This window comes from Xiphias gladius, chromosome 17 (genome assembly GCF_016859285.1).
Source record: "Xiphias gladius isolate SHS-SW01 ecotype Sanya breed wild chromosome 17, ASM1685928v1, whole genome shotgun sequence".
Classification (NCBI taxonomy): Eukaryota; Metazoa; Chordata; class Actinopteri; order Istiophoriformes; family Xiphiidae; genus Xiphias; species Xiphias gladius.
Genome location: NC_053416.1, coordinates 18,739,422 through 18,758,597, shown reverse-complemented (window position 1 = coordinate 18,758,597; position 19,176 = coordinate 18,739,422). Strand labels below are relative to the sequence as shown.

Genomic DNA, 19,176 nt, shown 5'->3' with positions numbered 1-19,176 from the left:
TTTGATAAAAGCTTAAATGTGCCAACTGAACAGCAACTCTGACATGCTATCATTTAGTAAACATGAAGTGATTTTGGTGGCAAACCACACATGCTCTAAAAAGTTTTGTTGTGAGTCAAGGCTTCAAATGAGCTGCAGGACTTCTGAATGCTCTCGCATGATGAGCGCTTTTCTTATACTGTAGATATGTCTAGTCAAATTGTGCATAAAAGTTTCAAGCTTAGAACTGTCAGCTCCTTGCCCTCATTTAAGTTACAGCAGCTTAAACAAACTCTGTGTGGCTCAGCAGCAGAGTTCAGTACCTGATAGAGATAAATTCTGCATATTCTGCATGAAAGCACTTATTTCCCACAGAGAAATACAGATTTGCTACAATCTGTAAGTGTCCCTTTGGAAATTGCTATTGATCATAGATTACATAGATACAAATTTGTATAAAAAAACACAAGATTTTGTAATGAAGCTCCATAAAGTTGTGGGACTTGTGAGACAGATAGATTTAAAAAAGAATGGTTGTAGTATGCATCGATCTCTAAAAACACTGGATCTTACACTTCCCGTAATGCAACTCGATAGCAACTTTCAGAAAAAGATCAATGACTGGTTCGTGCCCATGTCTTCACTCCTCCAGTTGCAGGAAACTGTAGTCCCAAAAACCAATCTGAAATATAACAAGTGGTGTCACTACAGTTGTTTTTTCATATTTGACCAAGCTCTTCCACAGTCATAGAGGACATTATACAACTGTTTTCACAGGCTAAGTAGTACTAACCATGACTAGTAAACTGACTGTGACATGTAAAATAAGAGAAATGCCTCTCAGTCTGTCTCTCATCATCTTTAAAAAAACTATTAGTTGCTTCTTAATTTTAAGTGTTCTTTAAATTAAAAGGACCATTAATAGTTATTTAACAAAAAGCCCTTGAGGGACTTTTTCAATCAAAAAAGGGATTTTTCAGACCCAAAGGGTTCTAGATAGATGCTTTCTCTTTGGAGAACAGCCTTGTACAAGAGCCTAAAGGGATGGTCATCACTACCTTCTCCAAATGTGTGTAAATGCTTGTGAGTCAGAAAGCTGTTGAGCATAATTTTCTTTTAAAAAAAGAAAACCACAATTTTCCCTTGGCCTCGATGCCACCGATTCATGCACTGGACACAGAACATGTGATGCTGGGTGAGCTAACATTAGTTTGCCACCTGCAGCATGTTCTCACTTTTAGCAGCTGCCTTGGTTGTCGATGCTGCCGATCACTTATGCATTACTCAGACTCAACTTTACTACGCTATGTCATAAGAGCTACTCACATAACTTCTCCTTGCAAGGCAGGCAAGCACAGGGCCTCTGATGCAGTGAAGTGTCAGATTGAAGAACAGTAAACCTAAAAGTAGGACTCTTTTTGTTTCCATTTGTATGTTCCAACGAGTCCGGAAGGATTCAAATTTGTGGGTCCTTGAAAAGGAAGAGTCACACCAAAAGGTCTTGCAGTCTGTTGAATTTGAAATACTAATATATGTATCTACTGTGTGGGTTCAGTGTTGTGTAGGTGGGTGTTAAGCCATTCAGTAGTGAGAACAGGTAAAGGAGGGCAGCTCTAAAAATGAATAAATTTCTGTTGAGTCTGAGGCACTTCTGTGGCCTTCAATCAACAAAACATCTGTGCTATTAGAGGCCAACTTACCAGTCAGGTAACTGCTCTCCATGACCTTCCTTTGAGTTTCTGCAGAGATACTATTGTAACAGCTTAGACAGGAGGTTCTACGTAATGAAAAAATTTAACTGAAATAAGAATATAAAAATATTATGAGGTTAAATAATGTAAAAAAAAAAAAAAAAAACAGCTCCATGACAGCTCCAATTTAAAATGTCAAGCTTTAACATAACCACACACACACATACACATACACACACACACACACACACACACACACACACACACACACACACACACACACACACACACACACACACACACACACACAGCCAGTTCATACAGTGTCCCTGTGAACATATACTGCCCAAGCTCTCAAGCACAATTAATGAACAGACCACTGTGCATGCTATTCAAGAGAATTTCCTTTTTATGTCCATTGAAGAGAGTGAGTGAACCTTGCTGGGAGTGTGGGTTTTGGATGCACGTGAAACCACCACAAACCAAATAAGAAACCAATAACAATCTACCTTAAGAGTTTTAATACCAGGCTGAGTTGGATGTTACGTTACCCATTAACTTCCTTTGTGAACCACAGTGGTGCAAGTTTAAAATAAACTAAAATACAATAAATTAAGAAAGAGTCTTTCTTAGTTCTTTTTTGTCAGTGTTAGATAAGTACAAATTTAAGCATGACTCTTAGGACATTTATTTTCAGTTTTCCAAATGACTAGTGACATCACCTTGGTTGTTAGTCGAGACATGTTCTCAAGATTTCCATGAGTGTTTCTGTTTAAGCAAATTATGTCTGTGAGAAAGAGTGAAAAAAGAGCTTATTCAATTATTTTACTTGTTCTGTTAGGTTGAGGTTTTCCAAGAACTGATGGGTTTTGCGTTATAGAGGCTTCAACTTCAGTGCAGGATTATATTGAGACAGTCTGAGGCATTTTTTTAAAAATGAATTATCATCATTATTATGGATGTTAAGGATGTTCCATTAAAATATATCAGTATGGTTAATATGTGTGAACTACATCTGAATTAACTGTAATTTCTACCTTGAAAATGTGCAAAAATAACATCTGTAGATTGTAAATTTTTTTCTGAAACTATAATTACATCTCATAAGCAGATTTCGGTAAATATTCATCCAGGCTAAGAAGACTAAAAACTATAAAAATGTCCCTCATATGTGTTCCTTTACATTTTTAGTGAAATCATATGGAAAGATCCAATTAATCTAAAATATAGAAGATCCAAATTGATCAATTCCTCATATGACATAAACATAAAGTCTCATTCTTATAGATACAACCTCTGCAAATTTTGCAAGGGTGATCTGGATCCTGCTGCAAAGCTTGGAAATGTATGATTTACCACTTTACAATATAACGTGCACATTTCTTTGTTACCACTAAGGGCAAGGAGGCCTCTTCCAGAATTAAACCCAGATGCTATCCCCAGAGTAAGTCTTCGAAAATTACCCTAGTATCAAACAGGAATGCAGTTTTCTTTTTTTCTTTTTTTAATAGAAACTGAGTAATAGACCATCTTATTGTAAACTGTCCATGTGTCCAAACCTGTAAAGATGAGTAAGATTTCCCCAACAATGTCGAGTTGATATGTATGGCTGCAGCATGTTTTAAACCTAAGGATACACAAATGATATTTTTCCCATCCACAAGATGACAATGGCAACCTACAAAACAAACAAAATCTTTCTGATAAATATGGAGACATATTTTAGCTTTGTTTTCAGACAACAAAAGCAGTGAAATACAGGTATTTATCCGACCGTTAAATACTGAAAATTACACCTAATTTCTGTCTGAGTTTTTTTTTTTTTTTTTTGGGGGGGGGGGGCTGAAAACTGTATATTGTAATATGTAAATATGTATCATAGTTATTAATTTTCGACAAAGAAAACAAAACGTCCAGTATTGCACTGCTTCACTGGAGGGCGCTAACACAAAGCACCAGGTGGTCTGGAAACAACTTGAGAAAGGAGGAGGCCATTCACTAGCCTGTTTTAGCTACACACACCTAGCTACTGTTAGCTAGCCGGCGGCTAACGAGCAAGCTAAAACATCAGTTTGTCTTAATGTCGCCTGTCTTACTAAGTGATGGCAAGAGAACAGTGTTCGCAGACCGAAGCTGGTGAGTGCTGAGCTTCCCTTTGATTCGCAACAAAACATTTGGCACTTACATAGTTTACACTTCTGTCAGCTAGGGAGCTAAGCAACCGAGTGCATCCCGAAGCTAGCTAACGTTAGCTCGGCTCAATAGTAACAGTAGTTAGTACCAAGCTAATACGCCTCTCTTTCTTTTCAGAACTGTATTACCTCATTGCCAGATTTCTGCAGTTTGGACCGTGTAAAAAAGCAGCACAGGTAACACCCTTAAATAAGCGAGATATTAACTCATATCGGTTATAAATCGTCTAAATAAGCAGCTGGTGCTAGCAGCTAACGCTAACTGTGTCTCTGTGTTGTTAGATTCTGATTGAGGAGCTGGAGGAGTATGAGGTAGGTTCAGCTGCACCTTTCTGTCTTTATTCTCATGTCTAGTTTCCGTAATGCTGCCTATCTGGCCAAGTTTTGGGGTTAAATTATTTAGCTATTTTGGCTGGTGTTAGATAAGGGAGCGTGATACCGAGCCGGGACGAAGGTGGCAGTTTGGTGACATATCTTAACAGCTTGTCTTTTAACTTTAGTTAGTCCCTCAGCGATGGAGTTGGGACGGGCAGAAATACAAACGGACCTTCCAAGACTGGGTGAGTGTGAATTGTCGTAATTAACTTTTTAATCAAACGAGGCGTATAACTTATATTTTAATCGAGAATTGTATGTTAGCAGATGTTTATAGTATTAACTTAATTAACCATTGAGAACGGACGCGATGGTAGTGTGTTTATGTTTATTAGTAGACATTTAAACATTTCTATTAGTATAGGCCTGTTGATAAATAGCTGTATAGAGGCTTTGCTATTGTGTGGGATAGTAGGCGGAGAAAAGAGACGAAGGCAGGTAATGATAGGCTGTACCACATCTACGGAGCTATCAGTTTTCTGTCTGAGCCAATAAAATCGCAGTTGTAGCTTCGAGCGAACAGTAAGACACTCTTTTGATAGGCTATGAGCTTCACTGCCCCTCCTCTTTCGTTCCCCGTCATTCCCCCTCTCTCTGGTTGTTTTTCAACTCACTTCATCACAAAAACATGCTACAAATTATAATTATGAGCAAGTATAAACAAGATATAACAAAATTTAAGCAATTTTGCAAGAAGTTGATAGTTACATGCTTGTATAATAGTAAGCAGCTGCTGTTTGGATTTTATCATAGAATTTATGTTTGTTGTAAATATATATTTTTTTAAAAATCCACTAATATAATGATTAACTTTAATTACAGGAAATTCACTGCAGTGTCCAGTATAAATCACTTCTTTGAGAATATTGTGTTACAGTCTCATTTCTTGAAGGCATTCATAAGACTGTGTAGAGGCAATTGAAGAGAAAATAAAAAGTAGTTTAGATGCCAGCTGAAATTTTGACTGTCAAACCAAAAAAATAAGGTTTCACACTGATGTGAAGCAACCAGAGGCTTAAATGATGTTAAAATGAAAAATCTTTTTGCACTTAAATCATATTTTGCAGTCGCATGCACAATTTTTATTTCCTTTGAGGGAAAATAAATGTGAATTTTAAAAAGAGCTAGATCGATAAATTGGTTGGGCCAACATATGGGACAGTATTAGCTTATTATAGATAGATAATAAGAAATTGTCATACAGAAATACCAAAGATTTGTTTTTTTGTAATTTTGTAATTTGTGTGTGTGTATGTGTGTGTGTATATGTGTGTGTGTGTGTGTGTGTGTGTGTGTGTGTATGTGTGTGTATATGTGTGTGTATGTATATGTGTGTATGTGTGTGTGAGTATGTGAGTGTATATGTATGTGTATCTGTATATATGTATGTGTATGTGTATGTATATGTAAGGGATAATTGTCAAAAGGTTTTTTTATGTCATGTCTTTTCATATGACTGTCAACTGATATATCATTGACAAATTTTAAAATAATCCAGCATCGGTCAGTTTAACTGATTCTGCAGCTTTGTCTGTTTAAACTCTTAAACATATTTGGAATTCCTTTCATTTATTTATAGTTTTTAATTCTTTGTTCTAGCAATTTTTGAGAATGCAAATGAGATTATAATGTTTTGGTGTCTGTTATTAAATGCTGTATCACTTTGTAATAGCTATCTGTGACTTCTGTAGGTGATTTTGAACCAGCACATTCCTGCAGACTATCTGCTCCGCGTTTGTCAGCGAATAGGCCCACTTATAGAGAAGGAGATCCCACCTAGTGTTCCTGGAGTCCAAACACTTCTGGGGCTGGGAAGACAGTCCTTGCTTCGTACCACCAAAAGTGAGCATTTTCCTCCCAACCACCATAATTCTTTTCACTGTGTATCTATGCAAGGTCATTATACCAATACTGTTTTAATTTTTAAATCTATTCTGTTTGTGTGGTTTGTTGGCGATATATCTACTTCCAAATCAGTAATCAGTCATTTTCGACGATTTTTTTTTTAACCCACCACCTTTGTAACTAAGGTCACAGCCACAAAGTATGCAGTGGCTCAGCTGTTGCTGCACTCCACCGAGGACGTCCACCAGAACCCCCCGTCATCAATGGAAATGCTCCCAATGTTGGTGTGTGAAAGTTTTTCTTTTAAATTTCTACCCATTAAGAGAATCCAAAGCCCCTAGACCAATTAAGTTAAAACTGTTTTAGCAGTCTGTTGCCTCTACTAATCATTTTTGTGGATCTCCATATCAAGTGTCAATCATGGGTGCTCGTCAGGCCACAGGCACAGCTCGTTTTGGCCAGGCCCTGCCGTCTTCCTCCTACCAACACATGAAGATACACAAACGTATCCTTGGCCACCTTTCCTCAGTCTACTGTGTAGCATTTGACCGCACCGGTCGTCGGATATTTACGGTGAGCGATAATCATGGAAAAATAACTTTATCTAATGTATCTCACTAGTTCTGTTGTGTTGTTTCCATCTCTCAAGTCCCAATAATGCAAACTATAGCAATGTTGCAAAAGATAAAAACTCAAATTAGGCATTTTTTTCATGAGGGTTGACGTACATAGATAAATACTTCCAGATCGTAGGATGAAGTTATGTCAGAAAATGCAGAAAATGCATGTGACAGATTTGGTGAGATTGACAGTAGATGCTTTTCAGTCAAAGGTAGCTCCCAGGGAAACTGTCTCATTTATTTTTTGCTAATGTCTTATGCTTCTTAGGGTTCAGATGACTGCCTGGTGAAAATCTGGGCCACAGATGATGGCCGGCTCCTGGCAACACTCCGGGGCCACTCAGCAGAGATCTGTGACATGGCCGTCAATCACGAGAATACTCTCATTGCCTCGGCCAGCTGTGATAAAGTCATCAGAGTGTGGTGCCTACGTACCTGTGCACCCATCACTGTTCTGCAGGCCCATGCTGCCTCCATCACATCCATACAAGTGAGACTGATGCACTTTAAAGGAATAGTTCGAGCAAATCAGAATTAAGTGTCAGTATCAAGGAATAGGAAGTTGTTTTTTTTTTCAGGCTTTCTTAAAACAACTGAAGTTGCCAGTTAAAGTGGAAAAATTACCCAGACCATACAGCACAATGCATGTTTTTGGAAGCAAAATAATTTCATTTAAGGTCCCTTAGTCTTTAACTTTATTTTATGTTAAATTCTGATCAGTCCTTCCTTGTGACTAACCAAAACTGACTTTCTCTCCTTTAGTTTTGTCCTGCTGTCAAAGGAACAACGCGGTACCTGGCCTCCACAGGTGCAGACGGCATGGTGTGTTTCTGGAAGTGGCACTCACTCAGCATGAAATTCAAGTATGTGTTTTAAACTTCTTTTGTAGCTTTTTTAGTTGTTTTTTAGTTGCTCTTTTTTTCGTGGAACAGAAATAACTACATCATTTCTGTTTCTCCTCTCTCCTCAGTGATCTACCAGTCAAGTTTGTTGAGCGGTCACGTCCAGGAGTACAGGTCTCCACTTCCTCATTCAGCAGTGGTAAGTATATTTCCCTGCCTGATAACATCTGACTTTCAGATTTACTTTTCCTCAGTAGTCATCAGCGGTATCAGCAGGAGTTTTATACATCAGCATTAGCTTTCCGAAGCAAATGGAAAAAGGACTCTCAGTGTGAGAAAAACATTGGAGTGACAGAGCAACTACTGATCAGTAGTTAGAAATTAGGCATTATACATTATGCAAATGAAATTGAAATGTTTTGATAGTATGATAAAATTCTCTGGGTAGATATTATAACCATACATGTATTCTGTATACACTGTATATAGATAGTCACAGAACAACAGGTCATGGATATTCTTGTAAAATGAATGTGTTCTTGTCACTTCCATTTGATTCTGTGTTTACTCTTAATAGGTGGTATGTTCATGGCTACCGGTGGCACTGATCACATGATCAGGGTTTATTACCTAGGTGCTGAAACTCCTATGAAGGTTTCTGAGATGGATGCTCACAGTGTAAGCAACAAAACCACGAGCTGCATCATTCTGTTTTTAAATTTTAATTTAAACAAAGGTCTATGTATAAATACATATCTTCTTATTCTGCTTTTAGGATAAGGTTGTAGTCGTCCAGTTTAGCAATAACAGTGACAGGTGAGTGTGTGTGCTGAGATTTACATCGACTTCACTATACTTTTTTGTGTGGTTTTGGATAAGTTAATTTTGTGTGTGTGTGTGTGTGTGTGTGTGTGTGTGTGTGTGTGTGTGTTTCCAGCCTAAGGTTTGTGAGTGGCAGTCGTGATGGCACAGCCAGAATCTGGCATTACCAGCAACAAGAGTGGAAGAGCGTCACTTTAGACATGGCTGCCAGGCTTCCTGGGTAAAAGAGTAAAGAGTATTATAGAGTTTAATTTCTGTCTCTGTAAATGAAGCAGTGTGTCATATCTGATGGGATATTTTCTTCCAGGAGCACTGTTGCCAATGGGGATGATAAAACCAAGCTGGTGGTGACCATGGTGGCGTGGGACCGTGCAGATAGCACAGTCATCACCGCAGTGTCAAACTACCTGCTCAAAGTGTGGAGCACAACCTCTGGACAGCTGCTTCATGTTTTATCTGTGAGTGGCTAAAGTAGACGTTTCTAATATGAAGCGCCTTCGGGACAAAAAAATAATAATAAAACAGCTTTTTTTGACAAACTGATCACCCTTGATGTTTGTGCTTTTTTTAATTCTAGGGTCATGATGATGAGGTGTTTGTGCTGGAGGCTCACCCATTTGACTCCCGTATCATGCTATCTGCCGGCCACGATGGCAACATTTACATCTGGGACCTGACCAAAGGAGCCAAGATCCGCAACTTCTTCAACATGGTAATTGATCAACAATGAGAATCACACATCCGTAGTTTTTCTTGAGACTATCACAGAGCTCATATTAAAATATCTGTTTCCAGATTGAAGGGCAAGGCCATGGTGCTATTTTTGACTGCAAGTTCTCAGCTGATGGACAGCATTTTGCCTGCACTGACTCTCACGGCCATTTGCTAATCTTCGGCTTCGGCTGCAGCAGACCATACGAGAAGGTAACTGCACTAAGCTGTTTGTTGCCACATATTTACCCTTAATATATACATTATAATTTCCCTTTTTTTAAATGAACAATATTCAGAATTAATGCAGTCAGGTCACGTGGTGTATTTGTGGCTACGCAAAAGTTATATATTGTAAGTTACCCTTTACCTCATTATCAACACAGATTTACTCTCGATCCACTCTAGATTCCTGACCAGATGTTCTTTCACACCGACTACCGACCTCTTATTCGGGACTCTAATAACTACGTCCTGGACGAGCAGACACAGCAGGCCCCTCACCTCATGCCTCCACCCTTTCTGGTGGATGTTGATGGGAATCCTCACCCTCCTCACTACCAGCGCCTGGTGCCAGGAAGAGAGAATTGCAAGGAGGATCAGCTTATACCCCAGCTAGGATACATGGCTAACAGTAAAACCTGCTCCCTCATTTCTTGTATCATTCAGAATGCTTGCGCGGTTTTAATTTAGGAAATATGACCCAGCATTTACCTTTGTGTGGCTTAGGTGATGGAGAGTTGGTTGAGCAGGTACTTGGCCAGCAAACGGCAGAAAACGGAGAAAGCCTGTTGGACAATCTCATCAGACAGTTGCAGAATGAGCAGGATGAGCGTCAGAACACAGAACAGCAGGCTGAAGAGGCAGTGGGTATGTTTTTAATAATTTTACAGTATTTTTTTTCTTTCTGATACACAGTATGTTTTTGGTTTATCAAGTGTGTTCAGTGCGCCTTTTATTATGCCTGTAAAATTCTGAGATTTACTATAATACTATGAGCATGAGTATTGTGTGGATACTAGATATTTAAGTGTTATCAACTTCTATTGCCAAAAATGCCATATTTACCAAGTAACATATTGTCATAACAAGCAAATTTCTTGTTATTATTAGCTGGTGATAGAGCAGAAGAGGTGGCCTCCTCCCCTACGGTTGGACCACGCAGAACTGGGCAGGTGGCCGGGGTGTGGCAGATGCAGCATAACGCCCTGCGTAGTCAAGTTGCCACCGAGAGGGACCTGGTGGCCTGGAGCCGCAGGGTGGTGGTCAATGAAGTGCCGCAAGGGATATTCAGGTGAGGCAGATTGAGGCAGATTGAGGCAGATTAGACACTACAGAGAGCAGATTAGATTTTTAAACAAATTGATATTTTTTTTATATATTTGATTTTTAGGAGTTGTGTACATTTGATAATTGAAATGAATATTTTTTTAATAGAGTTTTGGAGGAGTGTAGACAAGCCAAAGGCGACATGGAATGTTCTCTATACCATGCCGAGAGGAGGAAGAAACCAGTAACCTGCGTACCCAAGGTACGCTGTTCTTCACTTTTCACAGTTCCCTTCCCAAATCAAAAATATTGTCTATGCCATTTCATTCTTGCTCTCCTCATTTACCACCCTCCTTCTGCACTTTGTAGAGCGATCAACTTACTTCACGCCTCCGCTCCCTACGGCCAACCAAGAAGAAGCAGCAGCGCCATGCCTATCAGACCCGCTCAGCTCAAGTCCGCCGTCCTGGGAGCAGGAGTCGAAATCCCAGCAACCGACGTAACTCTGACAGCCAAGTAGACTCTGACAGCGATGGAGATGTATGTTCCTTTATCTCCACTCTACATATCCAAGCATGATCTACAGAATTTTGTTATACACGTGTACCATCTAGAACATTTTTAAAACAAGTTGATCAGTAGTCTGACTCTAAAGTTACTGTAACTTTCATCTTCACATATGTTTGATATGATTTGATTTTGATTTTCAATTTTAAGAGGTTTTTAAAATTAAATGACAAATGGTAAACTATTTTATTAAGTCACAAAAACTGCCATTTTATTTGGCTAAAAATGAAAAAGCTGTGGAATCACTCAAAAAATTAAAACAAAGTCGTGAAGGCATAAACAAGCACTGTCTTTTAAATTTCATTCATAATAACAAAGGTGTTTTCTGTTGTTGTGTTGACAGGCAGCCGAACAGGTGGAGCAAAGCGATGCCTCCTCCGATGGTGAAGCTCAGTGGCAGAGTGAAAGCAGCTCCAGGTAAATGTCTTTGATGGAGCAGTGTTTTCAAGCTGCAGTTACAGTCACCCACCTAACAACACCCCTCTTTCATTCTTAGCGACTCCTCCAGTGAATATTCTGATTGGACAGCCGATGCTGGCATCAACCTCCAGCCGCCGAAGCGACCAACCAGGAGGCCCGCACCGCCCCCAGGTTACAGCAGCTCTGAGGAGGAAGAAGGCGATGACAAGGTAAAGGAGGCCAAGAAGAGGGAAAATGACAAGAGGAAGAAGCCCAAGGAGACCAAACAGGTGAGCTGCTGTACCCACAGAAAACGTGTCTTTGTGGAAAGCATTGGATGTGCTCCAGGTTTCAAATGCTGTCTCACTGTAGCCTGAGCACACAGTACGGGAGGAATTCTGTACTTAAACGTTGTGTTCTTACACTCAGAAACCCACATCATCTCTGTCTGGACTCGATGCGGAGGAGTGGCTGCCACCATCATGGATAATGGAGACCATTCCACGCCGCTCTCCTTTCGTTCCACAAATGGGAGATGAGGTACAGGGTGATACTCTAACATCATACGGGAAAATACATTACATTATATACATTTTAATCACGACTCTCTTGTCCTCCTCCAGCTCATCTATTTCAAACAGGGCCATCAGGCCTATGTCCGGGCTGTCCGCAGGGCCAAGGCCTACAGCATCAACCCTCAGAAACAGCCGTGGAACAGACTCAACCTCAGGGTGAGGCACAGTTTTATTTAAGAGTCAGTGTTGTGTACAGACCCTCACATGCTCTATCAGAGAAGCTGTTAGTCTGAAAACAAGCAGTCGGTTTTTGTAACTTTCTGAAAATGGCAATCCAATCCATGCCCGCTTTTCACTGCAGATTGCTATGTGCGGAAATTGGCAGAACTCTTACACCCGCAAAGTCTTTTTCTCCTCAACGCCCCACAAGTTATTGCCATTGAAAACAAACAAGTTGTGGAGCACAGATGTGCAAGAATCTTGAGTCTAAATTCAACATTAGTGAGCAGAATGTCACCAATAATCCCCATTATTATTGGTCTTTGTCTCAAATGAGCTACAATAAGAAATTCTTTTAAACATGTAAAGGGTGTACTTCTGTGTGTAGCCATAGCCTTAACTTGTTTTCATTTTTCTTTTTGAGAAGTTCCTCTCCATTGATCCTTAGTCTTATACTTTTTTGGGATTTTCTTCTGCCCCCTCAGGACCAGGAATCTGTAAAGGTGGTTGGAATTAAATATGAAGTGGGACCTCCCACCCTCTGCTGCCTAAAACTGGCTTTCTTGGACCCAGTCTCAGGGAAGATGACCAATGAGTCTTTCTCTTTAAAGTGAGTATTTATATTCCTCATATACAAGATTTAAAAAAAGATTGAAATCTTTTAGTACATGTATTTCACTCCTTTTTAATTCCCACACTCCCAAGGTACCATGACATGCCTGATGTCATAGATTTTCTGGTACTGCAGCAGTTTTACAATGAGGCTAAAGAGCACAACTGGCAACCAGGTTAGTCAATCCCCAGCTTTCTTTTGAAGTGAAGTGTTTACCACTTATGTTTATTGCTGTCGAACATGTACTGTCACTCACTTATGTTTGATCCCTTCCCCACTTTGCTCTCTACAGGTATGAGGTTCCGCAGCATCATTGATGACGCCTGGTGGTTTGGCTCTGTGGAGGATCAGGAGCCTCTGCAGCTAGAGTATCCTGATAGCTTGTTTCAGTGCTATGCAGTAAAGTACGTCTGTGTGGCTGCTGGTGGAGTACTCCACCCCTACAAAATGTGTCAACAGTGCTTTCTGTTAATATCATTCTTCTTCTTTGCTGAACCAATATCACTTTTACTTAAAGTTAAATCAGATGAGTGATTGTAATCTCACACACACTGTGGCTGAATAACTAATTAATGTTTTTTCTTTTTTCTCTTTCATCAGGTGGGATAATGGTGAGCGGGAGAGGATGAGTCCCTGGGACATGGAGCCTATTCCTGAGGAAGGTCAGTAGTATTAATATGAGAATTCCATCTGGTAATAAATCTGTGTAATTATTTTTTAATCAACTAAAGACTGCTTCATTTTCTAACACATTTTGTGACTCCATTAGCTGCATTGCCAGAACAGGTTGGTGATGGGGTGGAAGTGGCAGAGGAGGAGCTAAAGGCTCTGCTCTACAGGCCTCAGGAAGGAGAATGGGGGGCTCACACACGGGATGAGGACTGTGAGAGAGTCATCCATGGCATCGATCAGCTTCTTACACTGGGTGGGTCACCCAAGGGTTGATAATGGTTTGTTTGTTACGGTTTGTTAAGTGTGACCTTGTTCATTTTTGCCATGTATGAGCTTATTTCTGTTTGTCCACAGATGTAGCCAAGGCATTTGCATTACCAGTAAATCTGAGGGACTACCCTCTGTACTGCACTGTGGTGGCTTACCCCACCGACCTCAGCACTATCCGCAAACGACTGGAGAACCGCTTCTACAGGTGGAGCTGCACACATAACCTCAACCAAACACATTTTTTTTTCCTCAACCACATTATCACAGTCCTGATGTTTAATTGCTGACATTTGAGTTTTCTGCTGATTTTCTCTGCTTCAGGCGGATCTCTGCATTAATGTGGGAGGTGCGCTACATTGAACACAATGCCCGCACTTTCAACGAACCCCAGAGCCCCATTGTAGCAGCTGCCAAGGTGGTGACTGACGTTCTCCTACACTACATTGGGTAAGACTCCCCTGAGTTAATGTTACACTTCTTATGTTATAGTTACCTCATTGATACTTAAACACTGGAAGCAACCCTTTTGGAATAACAGTGATTATTATTTCTACAAGTGTCTGATCCCTTGGCCCTCTGTCTCCTTTAGGGACCAGAGCTGCACAGACATCTTGGATCTGTATCACAGACTGAAGTGTGAGATCAGCAGTGGAGGAGAAGCTGAGGTGAGAGAGTTTGGTTGTGTAAAATAAATAAATTAAAAAAAAAAAAAAAATATGTATATATATATATATATGTATATATATATATGTATGTGTATATATATGTATATATGTATATGTATATTTATTTATTTATTTATTTATTTTTACATTATGGTGCCTGCTTTTTCTTTAAAATATTGATTTGGCTGTAAATAATCACTAGGGCTTGTATTTGTTCCCCTGCAGGCTGAGTTGGATGTTGACTCTGACACTCCAGGGACATCTACAGGACATCGGGTAAGAAGGACCGGAGTCCATTGTACCACAACAATCCACCTCACACTGTCACATACTTGAAATCATGGAGCACCAGCTCCAGTCTTAGTTAATTTAATTTTCTCTCTGCCAGGGAGCCAACCCGAATTCTACCAAGCGTGGTGTGGTTTTGGATGTGAAAGCATGGCGAGGTCAATGTCGAGAGCTCCTGCGTCGAATGATAGTCTCCCCAGATTCAGAACCGTTCAGACAGCCTGTGGATCTCTTTGAGTATCCGGTAAAGCAATCCAAAACTTGCAGTTTTAAGTCCACTGATGCCAGAAAACACTTCATACAATTTGAAATATAGAATTAAAAGAAATAATCAATTAAATGAATCACCTGTGTACTTCAATTTTGTTTTTGTTTAGGACTATCGGGACATCATTGACACTCCCATGGATCTGTGTACAGTGTCAGAGACGCTGGTTGCGGGGAATTATGAAAACCCAATGGAGTTTGCCAAAGACATCCGCCTTATTTTCAGCAACTCTAAAGCATATACACCTAACAAGAAATCACAGGTGAAGTAGCATTCATGTGATTAAAAAAAACAAAACAAAAAACTGTGATATAGCTCTGTAAAGTCTGGCAAAGTAGTAGTCTAGTAGTTTCATTACAACTTTCGTTTTCTGTTTAGATCTATAGCATGACCCTCAGCTTGTCGGCCTTCTTTGAAAAACACATCATCGCCGTCATCTCTGACTACAAGTCTGCCCTTCAGAATGAACGGCGGGCTCGTCAGAGGCTCAGTTACAGGACCAGATTGCATAACGGAGGCAGTTCCCCGCCTATTAGTCCATCCCCCAGGTACTGAGTCTCATTCACAAAGCTGTTACTCGACACCTCACATTATCAAATTATCTGTTTCATTCCAGTCCACACAAGGTGTCTGCAGCACCTGATAATGGCTCAAATTTGCTGCATTTGCAATTTGCAATTTAGCTTTATAAATATTTTTTTTTAAATTAAAAAAAAAACGTGTTTGTTTTTTTTTTCCCTTCTGTGTAATTTCTCCTAAGAAATAAGTCCTAGACCTGTTCTAAAAAGGTATTTCAAAGCCTTAAATTATCATATAATATTGATAATTATTCTTAAATGTTGCTTCTTTTGTCTGTTTCCAGCCCCAAAGGGAAGCACAAGTCAGGGAAGGTGTCAAAGCCAAAAAAATCCCAGACCTCATCGAGGAATCGTTCTCAGAGACCATATCAGGGTATGACTGCACTGTCGTGGCTTACTGCGTTGTATAGGTCCATTGATTGTGCACATTATTGCTGTAAACTTTTGTGCTGGTAACAGAATTGGGGAAGTAAAAATAATTTCTCTTCCAAAAACTGAATGACCTTAATTTAGTCATCAAGCAAAGACTAATCTCATTACCTACTAGTTGTTCCAGTCCTTAGTCCAGTCCTTTTGGTATCAAAATGTGTGTAACAGACAGTGACATGGGCCGCATCTCCGCTGACACAAGTGTGATTCTCTCTGTGTTACTGCTGAGAAGGCTGATTTTAGCCATTTAGTAAAGTTGAGTTATTTTCACCATTGTTTACATAGGCATGGGCAGATTGCTTCTAGGGTTTTCTTCTAGCCTGAACACAACTTACATTTTTACCCATGCGAGCAGTGGTTGGGCCATCTGTTCAACCCCCGTGGTCCAAACTGAAATATCCCCACAACCAATGAATGGATTGCCAGGAAATTTGGTGCAGGATGAATTGTAATCTCTTTGGTGATCGCTTGAAAATAGTGAGAGTAGCTTTACTAATCAAAGCATCCAGTCTCCTCTGAGTAGTAATGTTATTACAGTTCTTGTTGGTAATTAGCACTGTGTTCTTACTTTAGCTCAACAAAGCAGCAGTGTAGCAAAGGAAGAGGACATCCAGCCTTCTTCCCCAAGTTCAGGGACGAGCAGCGAGAGCAGAAACCAAGAGCTGCATCGTGTGACCCGCAGCCAAGCAACTCCAGTGAGGAAGTCAGGTATCTCAAACAATACACTCTAACCAAAGTGTATCGGCATCTTTGATTTTAATAATGTTAACGGTTTAATGCAGAAATTAACCATCCTCCTCTTGTGCTGCATTAGGGCACCAGAGTAATTTGCATCTGAGCAACGGCTCCAGACAGCGTCCTGGGCGAGAAGCGCTGCAGTCTGACAATGACGAGGAGGTGTCCGGATCCAACAGCTCCTCGTCAGAGTCATCTTCCACCTCATCGTCATCCTCTTCCTCTTCATCGTCGGACAGCGAGAACAGCTCTGATTCTGAGGGAGAGAAGTATGTGGAAGGGGGAGATCACGACTACAGTAAAGCCCCCTGCCTGTCAGTACGCTTATCAGCTAAAGGTAAGGCTGTGGCCTCAGGGAAAAGGAGACACAAAGGAGGAGAGGACGTGGCACAGAGACCTAAAAGAGCACGAGTGCAGCTGCCAATAGAGGAGGAGGATGAGGAAGATGAGGAGGATGAAGAAGAGGAGGAGGAGGAGGAGCAGGAGCAGCAGCAACAGGTGGATGTGGGACAAGAAGAGGAGGAGGGAGAAGAGGAGGATGAGGAGGAGCCCGAGGAGGAGGAACCTGAGGAGGAGGAGGATGATGATGAGGAGGAGGAGGAGGATGATGACGAGGAGGAGGAGGAGGAGGATGAGGACAATTCTGATGAGTTGCAGAGTGGGGCTGCAAAAGCAGCGGCGGCAGCAGCGGCAGCAGCAGTAGTAGCCGCTAGCAGTCCGAGAGGCAACCAGTGTAAGTCTCGGCGGGTCAACACACGCAACCAGGGCCGCAGGACAGTTCTGTACAGGGACGACTCAGAGGATGATGGCCATGGGTCGAAAGAAGACCCCCTCAACCTGGGCATGTCCCGCTCAGGACGGGTACGCCGTATGACTGAGAAAGCCCGTGTCAGCCACCTCATGGGCTGGAGTCACTGACATGTCGGCCTTTTTCAAACCTCAATACAAAACATGAGTAATACTTCAGGGATTTTTTTCTTTCTTTTTGTACAAGTGTGTGTATATATAATATAAATATATATACATATATATATATATATATATATATTTATATACATATATGTATATGTGTGTGTGTGTATGTGTGTGTGTGTATATATATAGATATATATATAAATACATACATATATATATACACATATATAGATATATATATATATATATATAGATATATATATGATTTCTTTTTACCTGAGACTGCTTATGACTCTCAAACTGATAGCTGGTGCTCATGAAATGTTGCCAAGGAGTTTTCATCCCTGGTGGACAGAGCTACTGTTCAACACGGACCCTCTCCAACTGGACTAACTCACCTTGGCCTTACTGCTCGCTGGAGGAGCTTTTAAGACACGGAATTGCTCCTCTCCTTCTCGTCCTGTGCGTTTCATGTCCAATACTAAAACACTATATCTACTCCTCTTCATCCCTCCCACAACTTTTACTCCTGGTCACCAAAGAAGGACGGGGTGATGCCAAAAAATGGTGCTCATATTTTATTTTTCTGTCTTTTGATTTTTCTCAACGAGTAATTCAGCAGAACTCCTATTCTAGTGGCCACTAGTTCACTCACTACCACAGTGAGAGACGTGTATATCACTCAAGGTCACTGATGTCAATGTTTTTGGTACTTGGTCTCTCTTCACTACCATAAGCCTTAGTTTTCAGAGCTCACATCATTCAGATGTTGTTCTATCTGTGGCTGGAGGCAAGACCAATTAAATTTTGGGACTAGCAATACTGGGGAATCAGTGACTTTGGTCAGTAGAATACAGTACCATAGTAATATCCTTTTGACCTCCTTGGTCTGTGAATGTTGAATGTTCTCCCCGCTTTCTTTTACTGGTTTTGACTGCTTTTTAGCTGTTGAATTCAGTTATTTAGTTAGAATTGGGTGCTTTTTTTTTTTTTTTTTTTTTTTTTATTTAAGTGATTTTTTTTTTTTTTTTTCTCCTTCCCTTTTCTTTCTCAAAAAAAGCCACTGCATTCTATTTGTATTTGTACTTTTGTGCTCCCTGATGGATCAGACAAGCATCCATTCATGGTTGCTTCCACGACACCTTCTCCAACCAGCATGTGCAAAGGCAAAAAGGGTCCCTGGCCAACTCACTTGTACACAAATATTTATTTTTCCATTGTATTATACTTGGGTTATGTTAACTATTTCTAAAAGGAAGTATTTGCACCTTTATCTACTCCATGTGGCAGCTGAGTAATAGATATTAGAAAAAGAGAAATGAGACAAAACCTCATGATTTTTGTGTAAAAATGTTTTGAACTGTGCCAGCACACTCAATTTAGTCTTTTTTCCTAAGTTTGAACAAGTAAAACAGGATAAAACTTGGAGGCTCTTTGAACCTGTGTGTGGTGAAGCTGAAGGTCTAATCTGATTGACATTCTCAACTTTTTCTTTTGGCAAAGGTAGCAACCACAGATCAGCCCTTTGTGAGTGTGTTGTGCCATTTTCTTTCTCCCCTTGTTTCCAACCATCTATGGACTGATGGGTTTCTAGCTTTGCGTACATCAACTGCACACATGATGGCTTTTTCCGTGATATTATACAATCAGGTGTTTAGTTGGTTTCAGAATCACTGTGTTTAGTTTTTCTGCCTAGT

General features: G+C 40.4%; 1 protein-coding gene across 1 annotated transcript; it reads left to right on the top strand.

Annotated features, from left to right (window-relative positions):
• The first annotated feature begins 3,624 nt into the window (after positions 1 to 3,624).
• Positions 3,625 to 17,546, top strand: brwd3 (bromodomain and WD repeat domain containing 3). The gene is made up of 40 exons (XM_040151554.1): positions 3,625 to 3,806; positions 3,981 to 4,039; positions 4,145 to 4,174; positions 4,363 to 4,422; positions 5,929 to 6,079; positions 6,268 to 6,366; positions 6,495 to 6,655; positions 6,971 to 7,192; positions 7,465 to 7,565; positions 7,673 to 7,743; positions 8,122 to 8,222; positions 8,320 to 8,360; positions 8,482 to 8,586; positions 8,674 to 8,824; positions 8,944 to 9,078; positions 9,162 to 9,290; positions 9,486 to 9,711; positions 9,807 to 9,947; positions 10,191 to 10,371; positions 10,515 to 10,608; positions 10,716 to 10,886; positions 11,257 to 11,330; positions 11,410 to 11,602; positions 11,742 to 11,852; positions 11,936 to 12,043; positions 12,532 to 12,656; positions 12,752 to 12,834; positions 12,952 to 13,063; positions 13,260 to 13,321; positions 13,429 to 13,584; positions 13,686 to 13,806; positions 13,923 to 14,048; positions 14,191 to 14,266; positions 14,492 to 14,542; positions 14,655 to 14,798; positions 14,932 to 15,084; positions 15,201 to 15,370; positions 15,685 to 15,773; positions 16,403 to 16,537; positions 16,644 to 17,546. The coding sequence occupies exons 1-40, from the start codon at positions 3,773 to 3,775 to the stop codon at positions 17,480 to 17,482; spliced, it is 5,391 nt and encodes a 1,796-aa protein (XP_040007488.1). The 5' UTR covers positions 3,625 to 3,772; the 3' UTR covers positions 17,483 to 17,546.
• Positions 17,547 to 19,176: the final 1,630 nt, after the last annotated feature.

What these genes read in the sequence shown, in the direction of transcription:
- brwd3 (XM_040151554.1), top strand. Translation starts at nt 3,773, where the DNA reads ATGGCAAGAGAACAGTGTTCGCAGACCGAAGCTG. An exon ending in GGAACAGACTCAACCTCAGG is followed by an intron (nt 12,044 to 12,531) that starts GTGAGGCACAGT and finishes CTGCCCCCTCAG; the next exon opens with GACCAGGAATCTGTAAAGGT. An exon ending in CCTATTAGTCCATCCCCCAG is followed by an intron (nt 15,371 to 15,684) that starts GTACTGAGTCTC and finishes GTCTGTTTCCAG; the next exon opens with CCCCAAAGGGAAGCACAAGT.